The following is a 20,771-nucleotide window of genomic DNA, read 5'->3' as shown; positions in this document are numbered from 1 at the left end:
GCACCCGTCCCCATCCCCATCCCTAATCCCCCGGAGAGGGGCCTATGGGTGGCGGACGGAGGGATGCTGGGCCGGGCGGCGGGGAGGAAGAGCTACAGCCCCTACTCGGCCGGGCGCCGCGGCACCGGTAAAGGCCACTCGCACAAACGCTCCCTGGACTCGCTGCCCCACGCGCCCGCCGTGCGGCTGACGGTATGGCCGGGGAGGGACCGGGGTCTTCGGGGCCGCTGCACCCCGAGGGGATGGGGATGGATCTTCAAGGGTGGGGTGGGGGCCTGTGGGCAGCCCCCTTGCACCCCACCATGGTCCAGCCAACCCTGGCAGCGTGGGGCTGAGCTGCCCCGGTTGGCTCTTGCCCACGGCAGCCTCGCGCTCCCGGCCGGGTGGCTCCCGAGGGGCAGGCGCTCGGAGTTTGCCCCGTCGGTTCCAAACGCGGCTTCCGGCCCCGCCAAGCCGGCAGCGCCCGGCCAGGGACGCTGAGACCCGACGCACTTGTGTCACACTTGGGTGCCAGAGGGCCACTGACGGGAGCTGGTGGAGGGGCGAGGGTGGCCCTGAACCCCCTCCCTGTGCCATGAGGACCCTTGCTGGGCACACAGACCCTGCGCAGTGCACGGCCCCGGAAGGTGCTGGCACTGGCCCCTCCCTCAGGGCAATTTTGCCCCAAGAAACTGGGAGCTCCCTCCGTCCGTAAAATATCCGCGCAGCCTCCTGACTGTGTCCGGCGCTTTCGGAGCCGATGCTGCTTGCGAAACCCCTGTGCTGGGGGCGGTGAATCCGTCAGGAGCCTTGGGCACTGCCAGTGGCCACAGGCTGCCTGCGGCATGGCATGGCACGGCATGGTGGGGATGGCAGCCGCAGCCGGGCACACACCCAAACCCTGCCAGCCGCTGCTGGTGTCATGCTGGTGGCGTTGCTGCCTTTGCCCACGGGGTCCTGAGCCCATCCCCACCAGCCCCACCCCCAGATCCCCAAAGGGCTGGAAGTGTGGGGGAGGGCTACACCGCATCTCCACACCGCAGCTGGGCAGGACGGCCCTCAGGCTCTGCCAGCGTACCTCACTGGGGAAACTGAGGCACAGCACAGCTGCGGGGTCTGGCACCAGCCCCTCAGACAACAGCCTGTCCCTCCAGGCTGGTGGAGTGGGGGGTCTCGGGGTGCTGCCCTCTCCCTGCCCAAGCTGGGGTCCCGGCTGTGCCCCCCAGTGCCAGCTGCGCCTGCCGGGGCCTCACACTCATCCCTGCTCCCCAGGACCATTCCCGCAGGGATTGCCTGGAGGCGCCTGGCTCCAGCCTGGGGGAGCTGCCTCCCGCCAGCTCCAAGCTCAGCACCAGCCCCAGCGCCGTGGGCACCCTCAAGCGCCCCACCAGCCTCAGCCGCCATGCCAGCGCCGCCGGCTTCCCGCTCACCACAGCGGCCCCCAGGGCCGTGCCCAAGGGCCACAAGACCCCCATGTCCTACAGCCCCGTGGACGGCGGGGAGGGCCCCTTCATCGACACCGAGGACATCTCCCAGCTGCTGACGGATGTCGCCCGCTTCGCCGATGCCCTGGAGAACCTGCGGGACGTCGTGCTGCGCGACGGTGAGTGCCGTGACGCCCCGGCTCCCGCCAGCCCTGGTGCTGCCCACCGAGCTCCGAACCACCCGCAGCCACCAGGACAGCGCAGGAGCATCCCGTCCCCGGGGACAGACTGGACCCGTGGGTGGGGGTCTCTGCCCCGGCCAGGAAGGGACCAGGACCCCCGGGGGGCTGTGCTGAGCCATGGCAGCCGTAGGCAGAACGTGGCGGGTGGCTGCCGGGAGCTCGGAGCCAGGATAACGCAGCTTCCTGCCTGCGAGCTATTTTCATCCGCCCGCTTTCCTGTTTACAGTGTGGCGGTGCCAGCTGCCTGCCAGGGCCCCCTGAGCCCCGCAGGGTGCCGGGCACGGCCCCCGATGCCCCCAACCCACCGAAGCAGCCTTGTCAGTGCGGCTGGCGGGATGGGGCCGATGCCCCGGCACGGGTGTGGGGTTGGGTGGGCTGCGGGTGGGCGTCTCTGCTCCAGTGGGCAAAGGGAACGGTGACGGTCTCGGGGTTCCCGCAGTGAGGTGGGGCTGTGGTGGGGGGTCACATGACACATGTTTTTGGCGTGTTTTGCACATGTTGACACATCCCCACTCGCTGTGGGGAACGGCAGCGCCCAGCCCGCAGTAGCCGTGCCAATGGCCCCGGTGGCCGGATCCACGGCTGGGCCGGTGGGAACACAGCGGGGGTCTGTGCTGCCGGGGGCGGTGGGTTGGCAGTGATGCCTCCGGATGCCTGCGAAGGTTTGGGCATCGCAGGGCAGAGAGGAAACATCCCTAAGCTGGACGGTGACCATGCCGCTGCCATCCCCGCTCGGGCTCTGCGGCTACTGCAGAGGTTTGGGACAGCCGGGACGGTGCCATCCCCGAGAGCAAAGAGACGGGGAGAGGCCAGGGCTGGGGCTGGGGCACAGGGCTGACCTGCGGGACACAGCTGGGATTTTGGAGAACCTGGCTCTCCACACCCATCCAGCCCCATTCCCAGCCCCGCTGGTCTCCCCACTTCCCGCTCTGGAAAGGGCCTGGAAATGGGAGAGGAAACCCCTTCCCGACCCTGTGCTGGGGGCTGGGATGGGAGGAGGGTTTGCCTGGCCAAGCTGTGGGTGCCAGGCTCCCATCCCAGTGCTTCCCATGGGAGGTCCCTCACCCCTAACTGTGCTGCCAGCACCGGCACCAGCACTGGCACTGGGCTGGCAGGGAGCAGGAGGGGACCCCCAGGCTGGCAGCCGGAGCCCACGGAGGGGACGGTTCCCGGGGAAGGAGCCCGCGGGCTGTGGCGAGCCCAGCCGGCCGGGCCACGAGGGCAGGACAGATTTGCCACGTCCCTCCTGGCGGCGGGGAGCGCCCGTCCAGCAGGCAGGAAGGGAAGGAAACGGGGAGGAAATTCCCAAACCGCTTTCAAGGGAAAAAGTTACTACTGAGGAAAAAATGCCTGAAAGGTCGGGCTGGCCCAGGTCTGCGCCACGCTGGGCAGGGGCCACGCCGGGCAGGGGCCATGCCAGCCGGTTCAGCTGTGGTGGTGACGGGAGGGGAGGGCTGCAGAGGTGCTGGACACACGGAACGTGGCCGTGCCAGTCCCAGCGAGCCCCAAAGCCAAGGGGATGGGCTGCAGCTGCACCGGCTGGGAGCCTGGCAGGACCCTGCCCGGGACGTGGCTGGCAGGGGGTGGTGGCTGGGGTCTGCGGAGGGCAGGGATGTGGAGCAGGGATGCCAGGCAGCGTTTCAGCCCCCCTCTCTCTTGCAGACCCCAAGGAGCCCCAGCGGCCGCTGGCCCACGAGTGCCTGGGCGAAACCCTGCGCGTCCTGCGCCAGGTCATCAACAAGTACCCGCTGCTCAACACCCTGGAGGTGCTGACGGCCGCCGGGACCCTCATCTCCAAAGTCAAGGGTGAGACGATGGGGCGGGGAGGGGGGCGGCTGCGCTAACCACAGGCAGAGCACAACACTGTGCGTCACCGCGCTGCTTCCTGGACACCGAACAGCGACCGCGAGGCACCGGAAGGCTCGTGGCGGGCGCAGGGGGGCTGCCGTGGGGCGGCCCCACGCGGAGCCGGGACGGAGCTGGGTCCGGCTGCCAACATCCCCGGGCAAAGGGGTGGGGGCAGAGTCCAGCCCCTGCCGGCAGCGGGGGGCTCAGCTCAGCAGCCCTGTGCCCCGCCGGGGCACGGCAGAGGTGCCAACCCAAAAAGCACCAGGGTGCTGCCAGTGCCTCTCGGTCTGGGTGTCTGCTGAGCGCCGTCTGCGCCGGTTCCTGCTGCCGCCGGCGGTTCCTCTTTCGGCTGCGGCCGTCCCGCCGCGGAGCCCGGCTCTGGCGGCTGTGGAACGGGGCCACAGTCAGCGGCACTGTGCCATCGGCCCTGGGCGATGGGAGGGAACAGAACCGCGAGCCAAGAGATGGTGGCGGGGATGCCGGTCGCGGGGGAATGGGGGGCAGAGACACGGCACTGCTCCAGAGAGAGTCTGTCACCCCAGGGACGGTCCTGTCCTCTCGCACTCCTCCGAGCCAGACCCAGATCCGACCCAGTCCCAGCGCAGGGCTGAGCGCGGCGGGAGCCGGCGGGTCCTTCTCCTGCCCGAGACGGGGACAGGCGCTCGCAGCGACGGGGCTTCCGCGTTTCATCATTTCCAGGTTTCCATTACGAATCCAACAATGAGGCGGACAAGCGGGAGTTCGAGAAGGCCGTGGAGATCATCGCGGTGTCCTTCAGCAGCACGTAAGGCACCTCTGGCCTTTTGGTCCCCGATGGGCCCCGTCATCCCCCCCGGCCGGGACACATCCCCAGCCCGTGCCCCATCCCCTCGCCCACACGCAGCCCCCGCACGTGGACCAGGGATGCCCTGCAGGGAGGGCGGACTCGCTCCTCCTGCCCCGCTCACACCAGTGATTCCTCCAGCACCAAGGAGGGACCCCAAATCCTGCTCAAGCCCACGGGCTCCATCTCCCATCCCCTCTTCAGTGCTGGGCCGAGCTCTGCTCCTCCACCTGAACTGCCCAGACCACGTCCTGTGGTGCTGAGCTGATCCCGCTGGATCTAGTGTTGCAGCCCCCACCATCCCAGCCCTTGCCCAGTCCCTCGGCCGCAGTCGGGTGCTGCGGGTGACAGCCCCGCGTGTCGCTGCGCGTCCTTTCCTGAGCCCGGCCGTGTTCCTCTCCTCGCAGCGTGTCCGAGTTCCTCATGGGGGAGGTGGACAGCAGCACCATCCTCTCCATCCCGCTCAGCGACCAGAGCCAGGTGAGCGCTGCCCGCTCCTGTTGGGTGGGTGCCCAGAATTGGCTCTGGGAGGGACCAAGCCCCCAGCCCCAGATGCACGATTCCCCGCTCGCCTCTGAGCCCCTCGGAGCTGCGTGTGGGCTTCGCCTGCTCGACCCTGTCCTCGCCGCCAGCCCACGGAGGCGAAAAGCCACCGGGCAGCCCGATCCGAAGGGCGAGGTGGCTCAGGAAGGGTCGGAGCAGCTTTGCCAGCCGAGGAAGAAAACGGTACTGGCTGCTCGCCGTAGCTCTGCCCCGGTCCGGCGTGTGCACGGAGCGAGGTGTTCCTCCGGCGACGTTCCCATCGGCTCGTGGCCATCCCGCAGGGCTGTGGCTGGGCACGGCGGGCTCCCAGCAAGAGCAGAAGGGCTCCAGCAGCTCCGGGTTTCTGCCTCCCCTCCATCCGCCAGCCCCTCCAACCGCTCCCCTTCCTCTTCTCCGATCAGTCCCTTCTCTTTCTCGATTCCAGAGTATGGAGAGCCTCTACGGGGGCATCCCCGGGCCTGGAGGAGATGGCATGCCATCGGGCATGGAAAGCTACAACCCGGGTAAGCAGGCGGCTCTCTGGGCACAGGGTTTGGGGCTGGGGGTACCTGGCTGAGCAGAGCGGCCGGCAGGAGCCGGCGTCTTCCCCATCGGCGCCGCGGTTCCGAGCCACACACGGCTCCTTGGCTGAGAAAAGGTGGCAGAGCTGCTGCTGGCACCGGGGGCCAGCAGAAAGCCAGTGTGACATGGTGCTGGCACAGGTACGGGCTGGGGGGAGTAGAGAGGTCTGCACTGAAAGCTCACGGAGCTTGCAGGGGTGAGCCAGCCTGCCCTGGGCTTTCCCAGCTCTTCCAGTGCTCCCGGGGACTCAAAGGCGCGGAGGGAGCGGGTCGGTGAAGGCAGCGCCCACGGCACGGTGCGCCGTCTCTGCTCTCTCCCCTCCACCTCCTCCCTGTCCCCCCGTCTCAGGCCGTCCTCCCGCCGAGGAGGTGGACGTGATGCTGCAGCGCTGCGAGGGGGGGGTGGACGCTGCCCTCCAGTACGCCAAAACCATCGCCAAGTACATGAAGGACCTCATCGGCTACCTGGAGAAAAGGACCACGCTGGGTGAGATGGGCAGGACAGCTGGTGGGTGCCCTCCGGAGCGGGTGGGTGCCCTCCGGAGTGGGGCTGATCCCCCATGGCACCATCAGAACAGGTCGAGGTCCCCTGCGATCGGGGCTGGGGGGAGTCAGGCACTGCCAGGGCAGCGCTGAGCTTCGGTCCCGAAGTTCTTGATTTATTTTTCAGAAGGAACCCGGCCAGCGGGGAGAGCCCGGTGTCTCGTACATCTTCTCACTTCCGACCTTTTTCTTCCAGAGATGGAGTTTGCCAAAGGGCTGCAGAAGATGGTGAACAGCTGCAAGCAAACCATCAGCCAGGAGGTACGTCCTCCCGTCCCCGGAGCCGCCCAGCTCCAGCCGTGGCGCTGGCTCAGGAGCCCTGGAGCCCTCGTTTTGCCTGACCCGGCTGCTCGCCCAGGAGAGCAGTGCGCAGCCCTCCAGAGCTCGCGCTTTGGCAAAATTCATGTGTCCAAACCAAACCAAGGGATAATGCCCAGACTCTGGAAAAGCTCCTCCATCAGTAGCCAGTGTTTCTGTGCCAGCCCTGCCGGGTGTGCCAGCGGGGAGAGCTGGGCAGGCTCACACGCCAGACGTGCCGCAGCCCCAGCACTGGCTGGGCGACACCACGAGGCCCTTCCAGCCTCCGCCGGCTCCCTCCGAGGGCGCCCGTGCCCGCACCGTCCCGGTCAGGACAGGGCTGTTAGCGGCAGCGGGCAGCCGGGCTGAGCCTCGGGCTCTTCTTCCCCGAATGCGGCACTGCAGGATGCATCTCCGTCGGGCCGGGCTGCGGTGCCAGGGCTCAGGCTGGTGCATTGTCTCGTTTCACAGACCAACATGCCTTTCCTGTCCATCTACCTGCTGGCCCTGGAGCAGGACGCGGAGCACGGGACGTCGGTTCTGCAGGCTGCCAGCACCCTGCAGCACCAGACCTTCCTCCAGGTGAGGACGGAACGCTGTCTGTCTGTCTCAGCGGGGTCTGCCCCGGCGGCCGGTGGGCTCCCCCATCCCTCTGCCACAGGCAGCTCTTCCACAAACTGGAATCCAGTTGCCGCTTGGCTCAACCTGCCACGAGCCGTGGGCTCATCCCACCACGAGCCGTGGGCTCAGCCCGCCACGGGGGCTGTTTCTCCCTCCTGACTCAGCCGCTGACAGTGAGGCGCCTGGAGCACGAGAAACGGCGGAAGGAGATCAAGGAGCAGTGGCACCGGGCGCAGAGGAAGCTGGTGAGCAGCAGATGTGCGGAACGGGCAGCCCGCTCTGGAGCATCCCCGTGACACGTGTTCCTTGAGGATGCCGGGCTCCTCGCCCCTCTCCGGTGGCACCCCGTGGTGCCTCTGCCGTGCTGGGGGCTGCTGGAGAGCCGTGGGGCGCAGGGGCCGGGAGAGGGTCCCTGACCCCCATCCGTGTCGCCGTTCTCGTTGGCAGCAAGAGGCGGAGGCCAACCTGCGCAAGGCCAAGCAGGCGTACATGCAGCGCAGCGAGGAGCACGACAAGGCCAAGTACGTGGCGGTGAAGGCGGAGGAGGAGCAGCAGAACACCGCCAGCGGCGTCACCACCAAAACCCTGGACAAGAAGAGGCGGCTGGAAGAGGAAGCCAAGAACAAGGTAGGAACGCGGCAGCTCCGGGCTCTGGCTGAGCCTCTGCCGGGCGAGGAGCTTCTCCCTCCGTGCCACGCGAGCGCAGGAGCAGCCCTGAGCTGAGGGGTCTGAACTGGGCTCCCCACGGACCCTCGGGCGCGGTGCGGGAATGCCAAGAGGAGCAGGGTCTGAGAGCAGAGAGCCGTTCTCCGTGTTGTCCTCCCCTGTGACCTGGTTCCATCTCCGCTCCCCAGGCAGAAGAGGCGATGGCCACGTACCGGACCTGCGTGGCGGATGCCAACACCCAGAAGCAGGAGCTGGAGGACACCAAGGTGAACTCCCTGCGGCAGATCCACGAAGTGATCAAACAGACCGACCAGGTCATCAAGACGGTGAGTGGGGTTTGCTGGGGATGGCCGCGGGCAGGGGGGGGTCAGGGCTGTTCCCCAGCAGATCCGGCGTGGCTGCCCCTGTTCCGGGTGATACGGAGCTCTCCTCACTGCCGTGTGCTCCGGAGAGCCGAGGCTCCCGCCTGCAGACCGAGCACCACTCCGTGCTCCTGCTTTCTCATCCGACCCGCAGCTCCGCGTCTCTCTCTTCCCCGTACGTCGCCCCGCAAAGCTCACGTCCGACTTTTCTCCGCGTCCTTTCCAGGCCACCATCTCCTTCTACCAGATCATGCACATGCAGACGGCTCCGCTGCCCGTCAACTTCCAGACGCTGTGCGAGAGCAGCAAGCTGTACGACCCGGGCCAGCAGTACGCCTCCCACGTCCGGCAGCTGCAGCGCGGCGACGAGCCCGACGTCCAGTACGACTTCGAGCCCTACGTGTCGCACAGCGCCGGGTACGGGCAGGGGGGGACAGCCCCCGGCTCTCGCTCACCGTTCCCGCTGGCCACCCTCCCCGGGCTGGCACGCCGCTGCCCCCCGGGACCTGGGCACTCCGGCGGGGCAGCTGGGGCTGGGCCAGCTGGGAATTCCCAATCCCGCTCACATCCTCCCAGGGATGAGACGGGCATCGAGTATTGCGGGAGGACTGTGAAGCCCGGGGCAGGTGGGCGGCAGCCAGGAATGAGGTTTTCCAGCATCTTTCCCTCTCGGCCACTCCGACATTCCCATTTCTCCATCTTCCTGCCCCCCAGGTCCCCCTTTATCCGGACACGCAAAGGCAGCTTCAACGCCAACGACTTCTCCACGAACGCCGGCTCGGACGGGGCCGGGCTGCCCAAGGACGGGCCCGGCCCAGAACGCGGCGCGGGAGCCAAGGAGCAGCCGAGCGGCGCAGCGGCGGCCGAGCGGCGAGGTGAGCCCCGAGCGGAGGAGCCCGCGCCGCTGGCCTCACGGCACCCCCGGCCCCACGGCACCCACAGCAGCACGCTGCATCCTGCCCCCGGTCAGGGCCAGAGCAGGACCTCCGTGGGTGCTGAGGGGGGGTCCGGTCATGGCAGTAGGACAGGCCAGGAGCTGAATTCCTGAAGGACACACCACCAGATCCGTGGGGTTTTGTTTTGCTTTGCTAGTGCTGCCTAACAGACCCTTCTCCACCTTCCCATCTCTTTCCCCCGTGCCGGGTGTTGCCGGAGGCACCGCAGCCCCCCAGCTCCTTCACCAGCCTGTCACCGGGGACAGCAACTTCCCTCGGGGCTGAAGGGTCTCCCGGTTCTCCCGTGGTTCTCCCCGGAACGCAGGAACAATCCCAACTGGACCATGTGTTCTCCTCTGCAGGTGGAAGGGGACACCAGGTCCATAAATCCTGGCCGACCTCCGTCACTGAGGCTGACGGCAGCCTGGATCCGAGCGCAGGTGGGTACCGAACCCAGCACGGGGTGGGCACCCCTTCCCCTGCCAGCCGAAACCCGGAGCGTCCGCCTCTGTCTGCCTCGGGATAGCGCTGCGTTGTACACAACCGCTCTGACCCAGTGTCCGACGGGGTGGAGTGGGGTGGGGTGGGATGGGATGGGGTGGAGTGGAGTGGGATGGGATGGAATGGGATGGGATGGGAAAGGATGGGATGGGGTGGAGTGGAGTGGGATGGGATGGAATGGGATGGGAAAGGATGGGATGGGGTGGGGTAGGGTGGGATGAGGGACCACGAACCTTTCCCCACTGCTGGCTGCAGCCGCTGGATGGGCACGCGCAGCCCCCGCGAGCTCCCAGTGCCCCATTTTCTCCAGCACGAGCTGCTCCAGCCACGCTTGGCACACGGCTTCTTGCCGCGGGCATCGACCACGAGCACCAGAGTGGGCTCAGAAGAGAAACGGCTTTGCCAGTCACCTCACCGCCTCGCGGGTTTTCTTTCGGCAGGTGAATTCGGCCACAAACTCCAGCGGTTGTCTTCCAACGGCACCGTGTCCTCCAGCGAGGAGCTGGGGGAGAAGGACGAGAGCGCGACCCCCTTCGAGCAGAGTACGTCGGGGCGGGGGGTGACGGGGGGTCCCGCCGTGCGCCCACACGCCGCGGCAAAGCCAACTGAGGGTGACTTTCCCCAAATTCAGTAGTTCTGGAGGTAAACCGACCAGTGGCTGGTGGGACCGGCCCTGGGGCTGCACACCCCAGCGCACGGGTCATCCGTAACGCTGCGAGGAGCTCGTACATCCAGCTGGTCAGCTGCTCTGTGCCCACCACCTTCTCCTCCAGCTTTACTCAGCCTTTCCTCCTCGGGAGCCAGGATGCAGCTGCATTTCTTTTCCTTCTGCCCGTAGGCATCAATGGGATGACCCCGGAGATGACGGCTCCGACCGGGCCCTTCCGAAACGTTGGCTTGTCCAGGGCTGCCCAGACTCACCGGCTAAGGAAGCTCCGTACCCCTTCCAAGTGTCGCGAGTGCAACAGCTACGTTTACTTCCAGGGAGCAGAATGCGAGGAGGTAAAGTTGGGAGAAGTGGGTGGAACGGGTGAAGGATACGTCCCGTGAAGGGGGTGTGATCCCGCGGGTCCCCGCGTCCCTGGCAAGAGCCACGCGCTCCGCAGCGGCACGGCGGGTGTCACAGGTTTGCCGCAGACACCCGGCCGGGAGCTGTGACACGTGTGCGGGCAAATCCGTGGTGTAACCCCCTCCCCGTGTTTGGCAGTGCTGCCTGGCGTGCCACAGGAAGTGCCTGGAGACCCTGGCCATCCAGTGCGGGCACAAGAAGCTCCAAGGGAAGCTGCAGCTTTTCGGGCAGGACTTCACGCAGGCGTCCCGGAGCAGCTCCGACGGGATCCCCTTCATCGTCAGGAAGTGCGTCTCCGAGATCGAGAAGCGGGCGCTGAGGACCAAGGTGACGCACTCCCCCTTCCCCTTCTCCAGCCGCGCCAGCTCAGCCGCCACCTCCCAACCCGCCTCCCGCCTCGGCACGCAGACCCGCGGCTCCGTTTTTGCGGCACCGGGGCCGGGAGCCAGAGCCCCAGGCACAGACGTGGCCCCGGTGCCCCAGACTCCGAACTTGGAAACACTTCTCTTGCCTCCCCCTTTCCCGTGAAGCAGGAGCGAATCCTTCTGGGCTGTCCCAGAACGATTGCCCAGGGATTTCCAGCCCCGAAAGCGGCGGGTGGGAGCCAGGAGCTCACTGTCTCGTGCAAACATGAAAATAAATGTCCCTTCTCACTGCAGCTCCACTCTTCTCTCTTTCGCAGGGCATCTACCGCGTCAACGGCGTCAAGACCCGCGTGGAGAAGCTTTGCCAGGCGTTCGAGAACGGGAAGGAGCTGGTGGAGCTGTCCCAGGCCTCCCCCCACGATATCAGCAACGTCCTGAAGCTCTACCTGCGGCAGGTGGGTGCTGGTGGTCCCTTCCTGGGGGAGCAGAGGTGCCCAGAGGAACCCACCTCCCAAAAAGCACCCCCTGGCTGCAGCGCATCACCTCTGGCAGGGGTAACCCCGCACCCAGTGGGCTCCGCAGCCGTACGGCAGCGCGGTGCCGAGGGACCCCCAGCCTGCAGCGGGGCTGCCGTCGAGGTGGGACCGCGCGGGTGAGCGCGGCAGACGCCTGCCCCGTGCCCGCTGCGGGTTTCCTGCTCTGAGCCATCACCACGCCCGGCTCCACCGCCGCTGCCGCGGCACCGCGGAAAAACAACCGGCAGAAGCACCAAATCCTCCCTCCCCCTTCGCAATTGGGGAACCAGGCAGCCGAGAAGGGAAGTGAGGCCCAAAGGTCGAGCCGCACGGCAGAGCCGGGGCTGAGCTGGCGTATCGCCGAGCGGGGCTGAGCCCCTCGGGTGGCTGTGCCGTGGGCTCCACCAGGTGCTGAGTCCCTTGGGTGGCCGTGCCGTGGGCTCCACCAGGTGCTGAGTCCCTTGGGTGGCCGTGCCGTGGGCTCCACCAGGTGCTGAGTCCCTTGGGTGGCCGTGCCGTGGGCTCCACTAGGTGCTGAGCCCCTCGGGTGGCCGTGCCGTGGGCTCCACCAGGTGCTGAGTCCCTTGGGTGGCCGTGCCATGGGCTCCACTAGGTGCTGAGCCCCTCGGGTGGCCGTGCCGTGGGCTCCACCAGGTGCTGAGCCCCTTGGGTGGCCGTGCCATGGGCTCCACTAGGTGCTGAGCCCCTCGGGTGGCCGTGCCATGGGCTGAGCCGGGTGCTGAGCCCCTCGGGTCGCCGTGGCGGGTGCTGTGTGCTGCTCACAGCCGTTCCCCGCCCCCGGCAAAGGCCAACGCACAAACTCAAAAACTGGCAGCACAAAATGGTGTCGCCCACGTTGTCATCGCCCACATCCTCCACGGACTCACCGCGAGGCGGGAGGAGAGGAAGCAGCTGCAGCTCGGCTGCTCAGCCTTGGTGCTGCATTCCGGGGGGGTCACCCCGGGGAGGGCCCCTGGGCGCTGTCGGGAATTGGGCTCAGCTGCCCGAGGGTCCCCTGCGCGGAGAGGAGGGCTCTGAGCTGCCTCCGGGTCCTCCGGAGGAGAAAAGCGGAGTGAAGAGGGAGGCAGGACCGATCCTGAGCCGCGATCCAGCCTCTCGCTGCGGAGAAATGCCTCTGGAGTCCCTCCGTGCAGCGCGGGGCTGGAGGGAACCCGCTGCGCGGGGAGAGGCGGCCGCCCCCCGGGAACGTCGGGTTGAGCCTCTCTGAACCCCCCCGTGCCAAGCACCGGCGTAACGCCGCTCCCGCTGCGCCGCGCACTCCGCAGAGCAAGAGCTCCCACCCAACGTGGCCCCACCTGCGTGGCAGGAGGTGCCCGTGGCACCCTGCCCTCCACCCTGCGGCACCCCCTCCTGCCCTCCTCCCTTCCTTCCTGTCCTCCTCCTCATCCTCCTTCATTCCGGTCCTTGTTCATTCGTTCCTGTCCTTGTGCTCCTTCATTCCCATCCTCCTTCATTCCTGTCCTCATCCTCCTCATCCTCCTTCATTCCCGTCCTCCTTCATTCCCGTCCTCCTTCGTTCCTGTCCTCCTTCGTTCCTGTCCTCATCCTCCTCATCCTCCTTCATTCTCGTCCTCCTTCATTCCTGTCCTCATCCTCCTCATCCTCCTTCATCCTTCATTCCTGTCCTTGTTCATTCGTTCCTGTCCTTGTGCTCCTTCATTCCCATCCTCCTTCGTTCCCATCCTCTTTCCACCCACTCCCTGTCAGGAACCTGCCGCTGTGCCCGCCGGGGCCAGGGCTTTTCTAGGGGAAAAGAAGAGAACCCCTTCAGGGTGCCCTGGAGGGACGTTCTGGCCACAGTCACCCCCCGGGCTGAGCAAACGCCGCTTTTTTCTTGAGCTTCTCGGGCACTAATGGGCTGGGACAAACGGGGCTGGATTTACACCCTCAGGAGACAGATAAATAACCGTTACCTGCGGGGGTGCTTTGCGAGCACCGGGGGCGTTTCCTTCCCAGGTTCCCTCAGCCCGACAGCGTGGGGCAGGTCCGGGTCTCGGGGAGGGGGTGAGCCCCCCCGGACCGGCTCCCAGCGCCGTCCCCTGTTCTTGCAGCTGCCGGAGCCCATCATGCCGTTCCGCATGTACAACGCGCTGATGGGGCTGGCCAAGGACAGCCTGCAGGGCGGCGAGGCCAAGGGCAGGAGCGGGAAGGGGGGCCCGGAGCTGGTGGACAGAGGCGCCGACACCGACGCGGTGGTGGTGAACCTGGTGCTGAGGCTGAAGGAGCTGCTGAAGGAGCTTCCCTGGGAGAACATGGCCACGCTCCAGTACCTCCTGCAGCACCTGCGACGGTGAGAAGGGCAGGTCCGGAGCCCGTGCAGCTGTCGGGCTCCTTCCCCCTCGTCCCTGGGGTGGGAAGGAAGGGGCAGACCCCCCCGGACCCACGGTGGCGGCGGGGCCAGCCCAGCCCCTCCAGGAGCAGGGAGGGAGATCCGTGGCTGCAGCTCCTTCTCTGTGGCTCACGAAACGCACGTGTGCCACGAGAGGGGACCCCTGTGCGCCAGCCTGGTGTCTCCAGCCCAGATGTGCCAGGCTGGGAAAGCCCTGCCTGTCCTCCCCACCCTTTCCCTGGCTGCTCTCACGGCTTCCTCTTCCTCCTCCCCAGGATCGTGGAAGTGGAACAGGACAACAAGATGACCTCAAGCAACCTGGGCATTGTCTTCGGGCCGACACTGATGCGCCCAAGACCCACGGATGCCACTATCTCCTTGTCTTCCCTGGTTGATTATCCCCACCAAGCTCGCATCATCGAGGCGCTCATCATCTTCTATTCCACCATCTTCGAGAAGAAGGAGGCCTCGGCGCTGGCCGATGCCGGCAAATACTCCGCCGACAGCAGGGAGGAGGCAGCCAGCGGCGCGGAGCTGGTAGGGGTCTGCGGGGACGGGAGGGTGGGGGGTGCGGAGCCCCCCGCGCAGCCCACGGGTGCCCACGACCCGGAGCAGATCCACTGGGACAGATCCTGCTGCAGCCCCGACCCCCCCACCCCTGCACCCCTCTCCTGAGCGGTGACGGTCCCCGTGTGCCACACCACGGTGCGGGTCCTGCCACCCCTGTTCTCTTACGAAACTCGCTTTGCTTCGTCACGTCCTGGCGCGCATCCCCCCTCCCCTCGTGAGCCCTTTTGTGCCCCGGAAGAGCGGCCTCGGCAGGTGAGACAGGAGGGGGTGGGAGGATGGAGCCTTCGCACTTTTACCCCGGGACAAGAAGTTGGTATTTCTCCATTTGCTGGAGCCATTTCTCAGTGAATGAAGAAGTTTTCTCTTCCTCCCCCTCCTCCTCCTCACCACCGTACCTCTCCCCCCAGGCCCACGCAGGCTCCCGGCCCGCGGCTCCTCCTGGCAGCGTCCCCTGCCTGGAGCTGCCTCCGGAAAAGGGGAATTTGGGCTACAGCCCCGGCTCGTTCGCAGGTAAGCGAATGGCGCTTGGTGGCCCATCCCCAGCGGGCACGGGTCCCTCGGGAGGTGCCAGGTGTGCCACTAGTGACAGTCACGCACGGCCCTTCCCCATCCTGGAGACCACAAAGGAGCCGGACAAAGCTCCGGGCGCTGCCGCGGTGCCGGGCGGGAGCGTAACGCCGGGCGTCCCCCCATCCCGCAGAGTCCGGCGACCGCTCCGTCGACTCCGACTCGGAGCTGGAGGACAGCGGGGAGCTGCTGGCCACCGCGGAGCCACACACCCCGCTCACGAAACAGGGGAGCGAGACCAGCACGGACGACGCTCAGTTCGGCGACGACGGGAGCGAGGGACAGCGGAGCCGGAGCTGCAGCATGGGCGGGTGGGACGCGGAGGGCACCGCTCTCCGCTGCCGCAGCCCCCCGGGAGAGGAGCAAAGCGACGCAGAAGAATACGCCGAGAGCCACCGGTCCGCTGCCGACACGGACCGCAACACGAACCAGTCCAACAACGTGTCCCAGCAGCTGGCAGCGGCGTGCCCGGGCGGCCGCAAGCCGGGCACGGAGCAGCAGCCCCGGTTCCTCTGAGCCACCGACCAAACCCACGGCGGACGCTGGGACGGGGCAAAGGGGCAGAACCCAGACGCTGCCCGGCGTAGCGACGCGTGAAGCTGCGGTGCTGCGGGGTGGGGAGGGCGGCGCGGGGCCGCGGCAGCGCGGGGGGTTCGGTGTGGCGGCTGCAGGCGCGTCCGCGCGGTCCCGTGGCTGGAGCTGCCACACAAAACCCCTGAGCCCCCCCGGCTCCCGGCGGGGACGCTCGGGTGGGTTTGCCTCGGCTGCGGGGAGCCCCCGCCGGGTGCAGCAGCCCACCCAGCGCGTTCCGTGGGAAGGAGCTGGAGCCGGGCAGACCCTTCGCTTGCTGTACCGGACTGGGAAGGACCCGAAACCCAGGGCTTCGCCGTGCCCGTGCCAGGTCACAGGCTTAATTTTCGCTGTGCTCCCTAATCCTGCGCCTCTGTGGCACAAATCGAGATGGGAAGAGTCAAAGGACCTGATCCTCCTCGCCGGCTGTGGCTGGAAGGGGAGAAGAAGTTGCCAGGAGGTGACACGGGGAGAGTTGCCCGACAGCAGCAGAAGGGCACTGCAGCCTGGCACGGGCACTGCATGGACGGATGGACGATGCCGAGCATGGCACAGGGGCTGGCTCTGCCGGGCTGGGGAACGGCTCACCGGGAAGGGACGATGCGGCCAGAGGAGCGCTGCATTTGGCGTAGCCGGGTAAAAGCACCCACGCCATCCGGCACAGAACTGGCCGCGGCTTCGGGGCCGCAGCCGCGCCATTTGCTGAGCCCCACTGGGTACGTTGGTCGTTTGTAACCGACTGTGCCAGGCACCCAAAGCCCGGCGATGCAGTTACTGCCTCGGGACGTCTCGGCGACACGGGGCTCTGCCAGCGCCGTGCCTTGCCTGGCTCTGCCAACGAGGTTCGCGATGCTCCGTGTATTTCTGGGCATTTTTCTGCTTGGTGGGAGCCAGGCAGAGAGCAACGCGCCGGCTGTGAGCGGGCTCAGGGCCGGCACTTCCCGGCGGCAAGTCCTGAGCATCGCCGCGTCTCTCAGGGGTTTTTAACAGACATTCGGCCTCCAAAAGTCTAAGCTGCAGGCCCAGGGCTCACCTTCGCTCTTCCAGCTGGCCCCACGATGGAGCTGGGCAGAGCGGGGCACCGCGGGGAGATGCCTCCTCCTCCTCAGGACCACCACGGCTGAATCGAGTCACAGCCCCCGCCACTGTGAGAGGCTTTTTTTTGTGTTTTTTTCCTAAAGAGAGAACCCTCCGACACGAATCCACTACCTCTGCTGGCAAAGGAATGGAAAAGGTTAAACGAGACGAGCCCAAGTGGTTTGTTTTTAAAGCTACGAGACTTTTCTGCACTGAAGCAGAGAGAAACGAGTAGATTTTGTGCTTAGAAAGAGCTGAAGGCTCTTTACCCTGCTTGTACCTGGGCTGCGTTCCTGCCGTCGCCACGGAGCGCCCGCCAGACCAGGGGGCACCCGGCAAGCAAAGACCAAGAGCTCCTGGGCAGGGCCAGACGCTGAGGGCACCTCATGCCCATGGAACAGCCCACAGCTCCCGAGAAACTGTACGACTCCAAAGCTGTTCTCTGAGAATTTGCCAGACCCCTCCTCCGCGCGGTGCCGGAGATGGACTCGTGCTCCGCTCACCCGTCGGGCCTCGCGCCGGGTCTGAGGGGCGGCGACGGGCAGGCAGGTGCAGGTGGGCACATCTCCAGCTGAGGACACCGAGCGAGCGAAGCAGGAGCCAACGCTGGGCAGCGTTCGGGCAGGGTACGCGCCTCGTTACTGCAGAAACGGGCGATCGACCAGATGTTGGACCCCAAGAGGATCAGCCTCCAGCACGGGGGAGTGCCCGGGAGCTCCGCGAGCCGAATGGGAAACCCATGTCAGCACAGCAGGTACACGAACCCAAGTCAATCTCCAGCTGAATGGTCTCTAACGGGGCCAAAGAAGAGCTGGAGATGCCTGTGAGACGTTCTGCTCCGCAGCTCCAGACAAGAGGGCTGGGTTTTCCCAGCAGGTTGGCGCGAGGCCGAGCGCCGGCGCCGCTACCGTGGGCAGCACCGCGCGTGTCTGCGGTGGATGACGGTGAAGGGGCGAGGGAGGGGAGAAGCCTGAGCTTGAGCTTCACGTGGTAACGAGCATCCTTGTTTGTGTATTAATTCGGTGTGGAAAAAGCAAAGCGTGTTTGTTACGTGCCTGCGCTGCTGCACGAAGCTGCTGCGTGTTTTGCTGTGTTCAGATTGACATGCAGCCAAAAAACCCCCAAAAATAAAATCAGCATGTTCCAACCCGCGCCTGTCCTGCAGAGCAGGGTCTTCCAGACCCGCACGCCCGCGGCTGCGGGAGGCTGAGCAATGGGGGGGGAGCACTCCCAGTGTTTCTAGCAAGTAAACTAAGTTTAAAAACCCTCGAGAGACCTGGAACAGACGAAAATGGAAGTGGCTGGGGGTGAGAAGCAAGTCCCCATGGAATATCTGAACACTGAGGCCTCCAACAAAGGGCCAGAGGGCAGAAGAGCCAAGGAAAGCAACGAGGTAAGTCTGAACTGCAGCGTCAGACCAGAGTCTGCAGGGTGAGCTCTGGCCCTGCCACGATGGAGAGTCCCTCGGAGCCTCAGGAGACTCCAAACAGAACGAAAAACGCCGGAACTCACACAGTCCAGAAGGCTTTGTCACACGGAGAGCCTCAGCAGCACAACACCAGCGAGGAACAGCCAGAGTACAAACATTTATTGAAAATCAGACCCTGTAAAATAAAATAGGAAAGCAAAGGCTTTTTCCACTTGCTTCCTCCCTGCACACTTCTGCTGCTTCTGGTGACTTCCGTGGCTCGAGTCCTTAGCGAAGACTGAGAAGTTACAGCAATTCCATGCCAGAAAAAAGGAGTTAGGCCAAGTAACATGACTGCACAGAGGCAACACGGAAAGAGAATTTCCTTGGCCATCTAGGAGAAAGCCGACATCTCAGAGCATCTGTAAATTGCCGGTGGACGGGAAGATCCGGAGGTGTCACACAGCCCTTCCACACCTGCCAAAAAGGAGAACTCAGGATGTGACTCACCTCGTGCCCCCCTCAGCAGATCGCTCCAAGCCCCCCTGACCACGACAGGCACGTCCCAGCGGTGGACACTGAGGCACAAGACTGATGAAGTCTTTCTCTGGTCTGTTCTCTCGCTAACAACCAACCCACTGAAAGCTTCCGGATGATCTTTTCCCGGAGGCAGCCGCTCCGGGACAGCCCCAGCTAAGTCTGCGGCACTGCCCAGCACCCTCCGCCTTACCCCACAGCTCCGGGTCACTGAACCAGTCTGTAGGTGATGTAGCGGCCCGCGGTCTCACTCGGTCTGATGATCTTCACCACCTGGGAGGCCGACGGAAAGGAGAGAAGCTGGCGGCGAGTTCCCCTGCCGCCCTCCCTCCCGGCACAGCGCGCCCAGAGACGGAGGCACCGAGCTCCCTGCGCCAGCTGGGGGTGCAGTGGAAGTGCTACCCCCCAGTGTGAGGGGAGGGGGAGATGAGAGCGTGGGGCTGGTGCCACACAGGCTGCCCGTTGCCCACCAACTCAGCAGGCAGCCGCGGCCGCTGTCTCCTTGCGAGAAGCCTGCTGGGCTCACACACACCTGCACCTCACCTACAACAGCTTTTACGTTGGAGAGAGACCTCTCCTGTCTCCAGGAGTTCCGAAACACCGCAGGTACCCCCCTCCCCGCTCTGGCCACCAGGAACTGCTGACTGAGTGTATTTCTCTCTTACCTGACCGCGCTTTATTCCGAAGTACCGGGCCACGGGATCCCCAGCCTGGATCCTGGGGAGCTGGTTCTCCCTCAGCTTACTGGGCAGGGGTCAAGGAGCAGAACACACACCTGGCCCAGGTGCCCCCTCATCAGCACGGCTCAGGGAATGAAGCAGTAAGCTGGTGTGTGTGGATGTACTTGCTTTCGGCCCAGAGTAGGCACACATGACACCCGGGCAGGAAGGGAAGGGGCAAACCAAGGATACTATCTGGCCAGCAGCTCAGTTACTTCTTCCTTCGTCATGACAACGTGCTCCGGGACCAGCTGTAACCGACAGGAGAGAGCGGCTGTAGGATCCGAAAGCCAGAGAAAGTGACCGGCTCCCCACAGCAGCAGGAGAAACTCGTTTGTAAGGCAGAAAACTCCAGCTGCGGGATTCAGCGTGGCCGGGAGGTCCCTGGAGCAGCCGGAGCCACGGCTCGGCACAAGGGACTGACCATCCCGGCCCCGCTCCGCCACTCACCTCGTGCTCGGTGATGTTGATCAGAAGCTCCTGCTGCAGGAACTGCTCCAGGATGTACTTGGGAGCCATATCTACCAGGGACTGGAAAGGGAAAGGTCTGTCAGGTGGCAGCCCTGGGGCAGCCCTGAGCTCAGATCCTCAGGGAACACCCGTCGCCACAGGCGCGGGATCGCTCCGCTCGTGCTCACGGACACAACTCCGCAGGCAGGAACGTGCCGGTCTCTCAAGCATCGACAAATGTCCCCTTTCCTCTCGCCCACCCCTGGCTGCTTCTGCACCCCCAGCTGCTGGGGAACCAGAACCAGCCGTTCCAGTTAAACACGCCGGTATGTTACGCAACAGCCTGTGTTAAGGTCCAACAGCGAAAGATTTTATCCCGGAGAAAATTCCAGTTTTTTTTTTTCCCTAAAGCAGCACTAAGGAACGCGGGCCAAGCTCCTGGCACCCCCAGCGCCCCCGTGGCTCAGTCGTCGCTCGCACCTGCTTGGCCGAGGGGGTCATGCCCTGCTGCACGACGATCAGCGCGCGGGTGATGTTCTCCTCCTGCATCCTCTGGCAGTACATCTTGATGGTCTTGATCCCCACCTTGGGCTCCTCTGCGGAAGGCGCGGGGTTACGGCGAGCCGCGTCCTCCCCAGCGCCCCCCGCCCGCCCCGGGGCCGCGGCCGGCCCGGCTCACCGGGGAAGAAGACGAACATCTGGTCGGTGGGGTCGTCGTTGTGCGCCACGAGCACGGTCAGGTCGGTGCGGCGGGGGCGGCCCTCGCTGGGCTTGTCCCCGAACTGCGCCTTGAACTCCTCCAGCGTCTGGTCCAGCTCGTCCTGGGTCACCAGGTACCCGCGGTCGTGGCAGAGCTGCGGGGGCGCGCGGGGTCAGGCGGCCGCGCCGGCGGGGCCCGGGGGCGGGCGGACCGACGGACCGACGGACGGACCGACCGCCACCGCGCAGCCCCGCTGCCCCGGGCCCGGCCCCGCCGCCGCCCGCACCTGCATGATGGTCTTGCGGATCTTCCACAGCCGGTACGTCTCCTCCTCGTCGTCCATGGCGCCGCCGCCCGCCTCCCCCGAGGCCCCCGCGGGCCGCCCGCGCCAGTGCCGGACCGCGCCGAGACAGGCGGTGCCGCAGCGCCCCCGCGGGGGCCTCGGCAGCGGGGGCTCCCGGGAGCTGCAGTCCGCCGCGGGGGGGTCCGGCGCTCCCTCCGCCGCCGCCGGGGCGGTTCTCCGGCTGTCC

General features: G+C 66.1%; 2 protein-coding genes across 4 annotated transcripts; one reads left to right on the top strand and one right to left on the bottom strand.

Annotated features, from left to right (window-relative positions):
* The first annotated feature begins 63 nt into the window (after positions 1–63).
* ARHGAP45 (Rho GTPase activating protein 45) lies at positions 64–15,296 on the top strand. The gene is made up of 23 exons (XM_086627692.1): positions 64–192; positions 1,252–1,582; positions 3,308–3,451; positions 4,193–4,277; positions 4,724–4,796; positions 5,284–5,362; positions 5,769–5,906; positions 6,159–6,223; positions 6,731–6,841; positions 7,045–7,125; positions 7,328–7,507; positions 7,735–7,872; positions 8,135–8,325; positions 8,623–8,783; positions 9,206–9,283; positions 9,785–9,886; positions 10,183–10,346; positions 10,552–10,740; positions 11,096–11,233; positions 13,366–13,604; positions 13,919–14,180; positions 14,621–14,723; positions 14,914–15,296. The coding sequence occupies exons 1-23, from the start codon at positions 64–66 to the stop codon at positions 15,294–15,296; spliced, it is 3,564 nt and encodes a 1,187-aa protein (XP_086483818.1).
* Positions 15,297–17,993: 2,697 nt separating this feature from the next.
* POLR2E (RNA polymerase II, I and III subunit E) lies at positions 17,994–20,612 on the bottom strand. Of its 3 annotated transcripts, none has more exons than XM_086627693.1 (7): positions 20,528–20,612; positions 20,221–20,395; positions 20,022–20,137; positions 19,542–19,622; positions 19,284–19,342; positions 19,038–19,116; positions 17,994–18,312 (listed from the first exon to the last, which is right to left on the bottom strand). In XM_086627693.1, the coding sequence occupies exons 1-7, from the start codon at positions 20,582–20,584 to the stop codon at positions 18,172–18,174; spliced, it is 708 nt and encodes a 235-aa protein (XP_086483819.1). In that variant the 5' UTR covers positions 20,585–20,612; the 3' UTR covers positions 17,994–18,171. The 3 variants fall into 3 exon arrangements, with proteins under 3 accessions (XP_086483819.1, XP_086483821.1, XP_086483822.1); XM_086627695.1 differs by lacking the exon at positions 17,994–18,312 and adding an exon at positions 18,514–18,645 and having other exon boundaries at positions 19,284–19,365; positions 19,538–19,622; XM_086627696.1 differs by lacking the exon at positions 17,994–18,312 and adding an exon at positions 18,514–18,645.
* Between the last annotated feature and the right edge of the window lie 159 nt (positions 20,613–20,771).

Source organism: Tauraco erythrolophus, chromosome 28 (assembly GCF_009769465.1).
Source record: "Tauraco erythrolophus isolate bTauEry1 chromosome 28, bTauEry1.pri, whole genome shotgun sequence".
NCBI classification, from domain to species: Eukaryota; Metazoa; Chordata; class Aves; order Musophagiformes; family Musophagidae; genus Tauraco; species Tauraco erythrolophus.
Note: the sequence above shows the minus strand (reverse complement) of the source record. Positions and strands in the feature narration are given on the sequence as shown.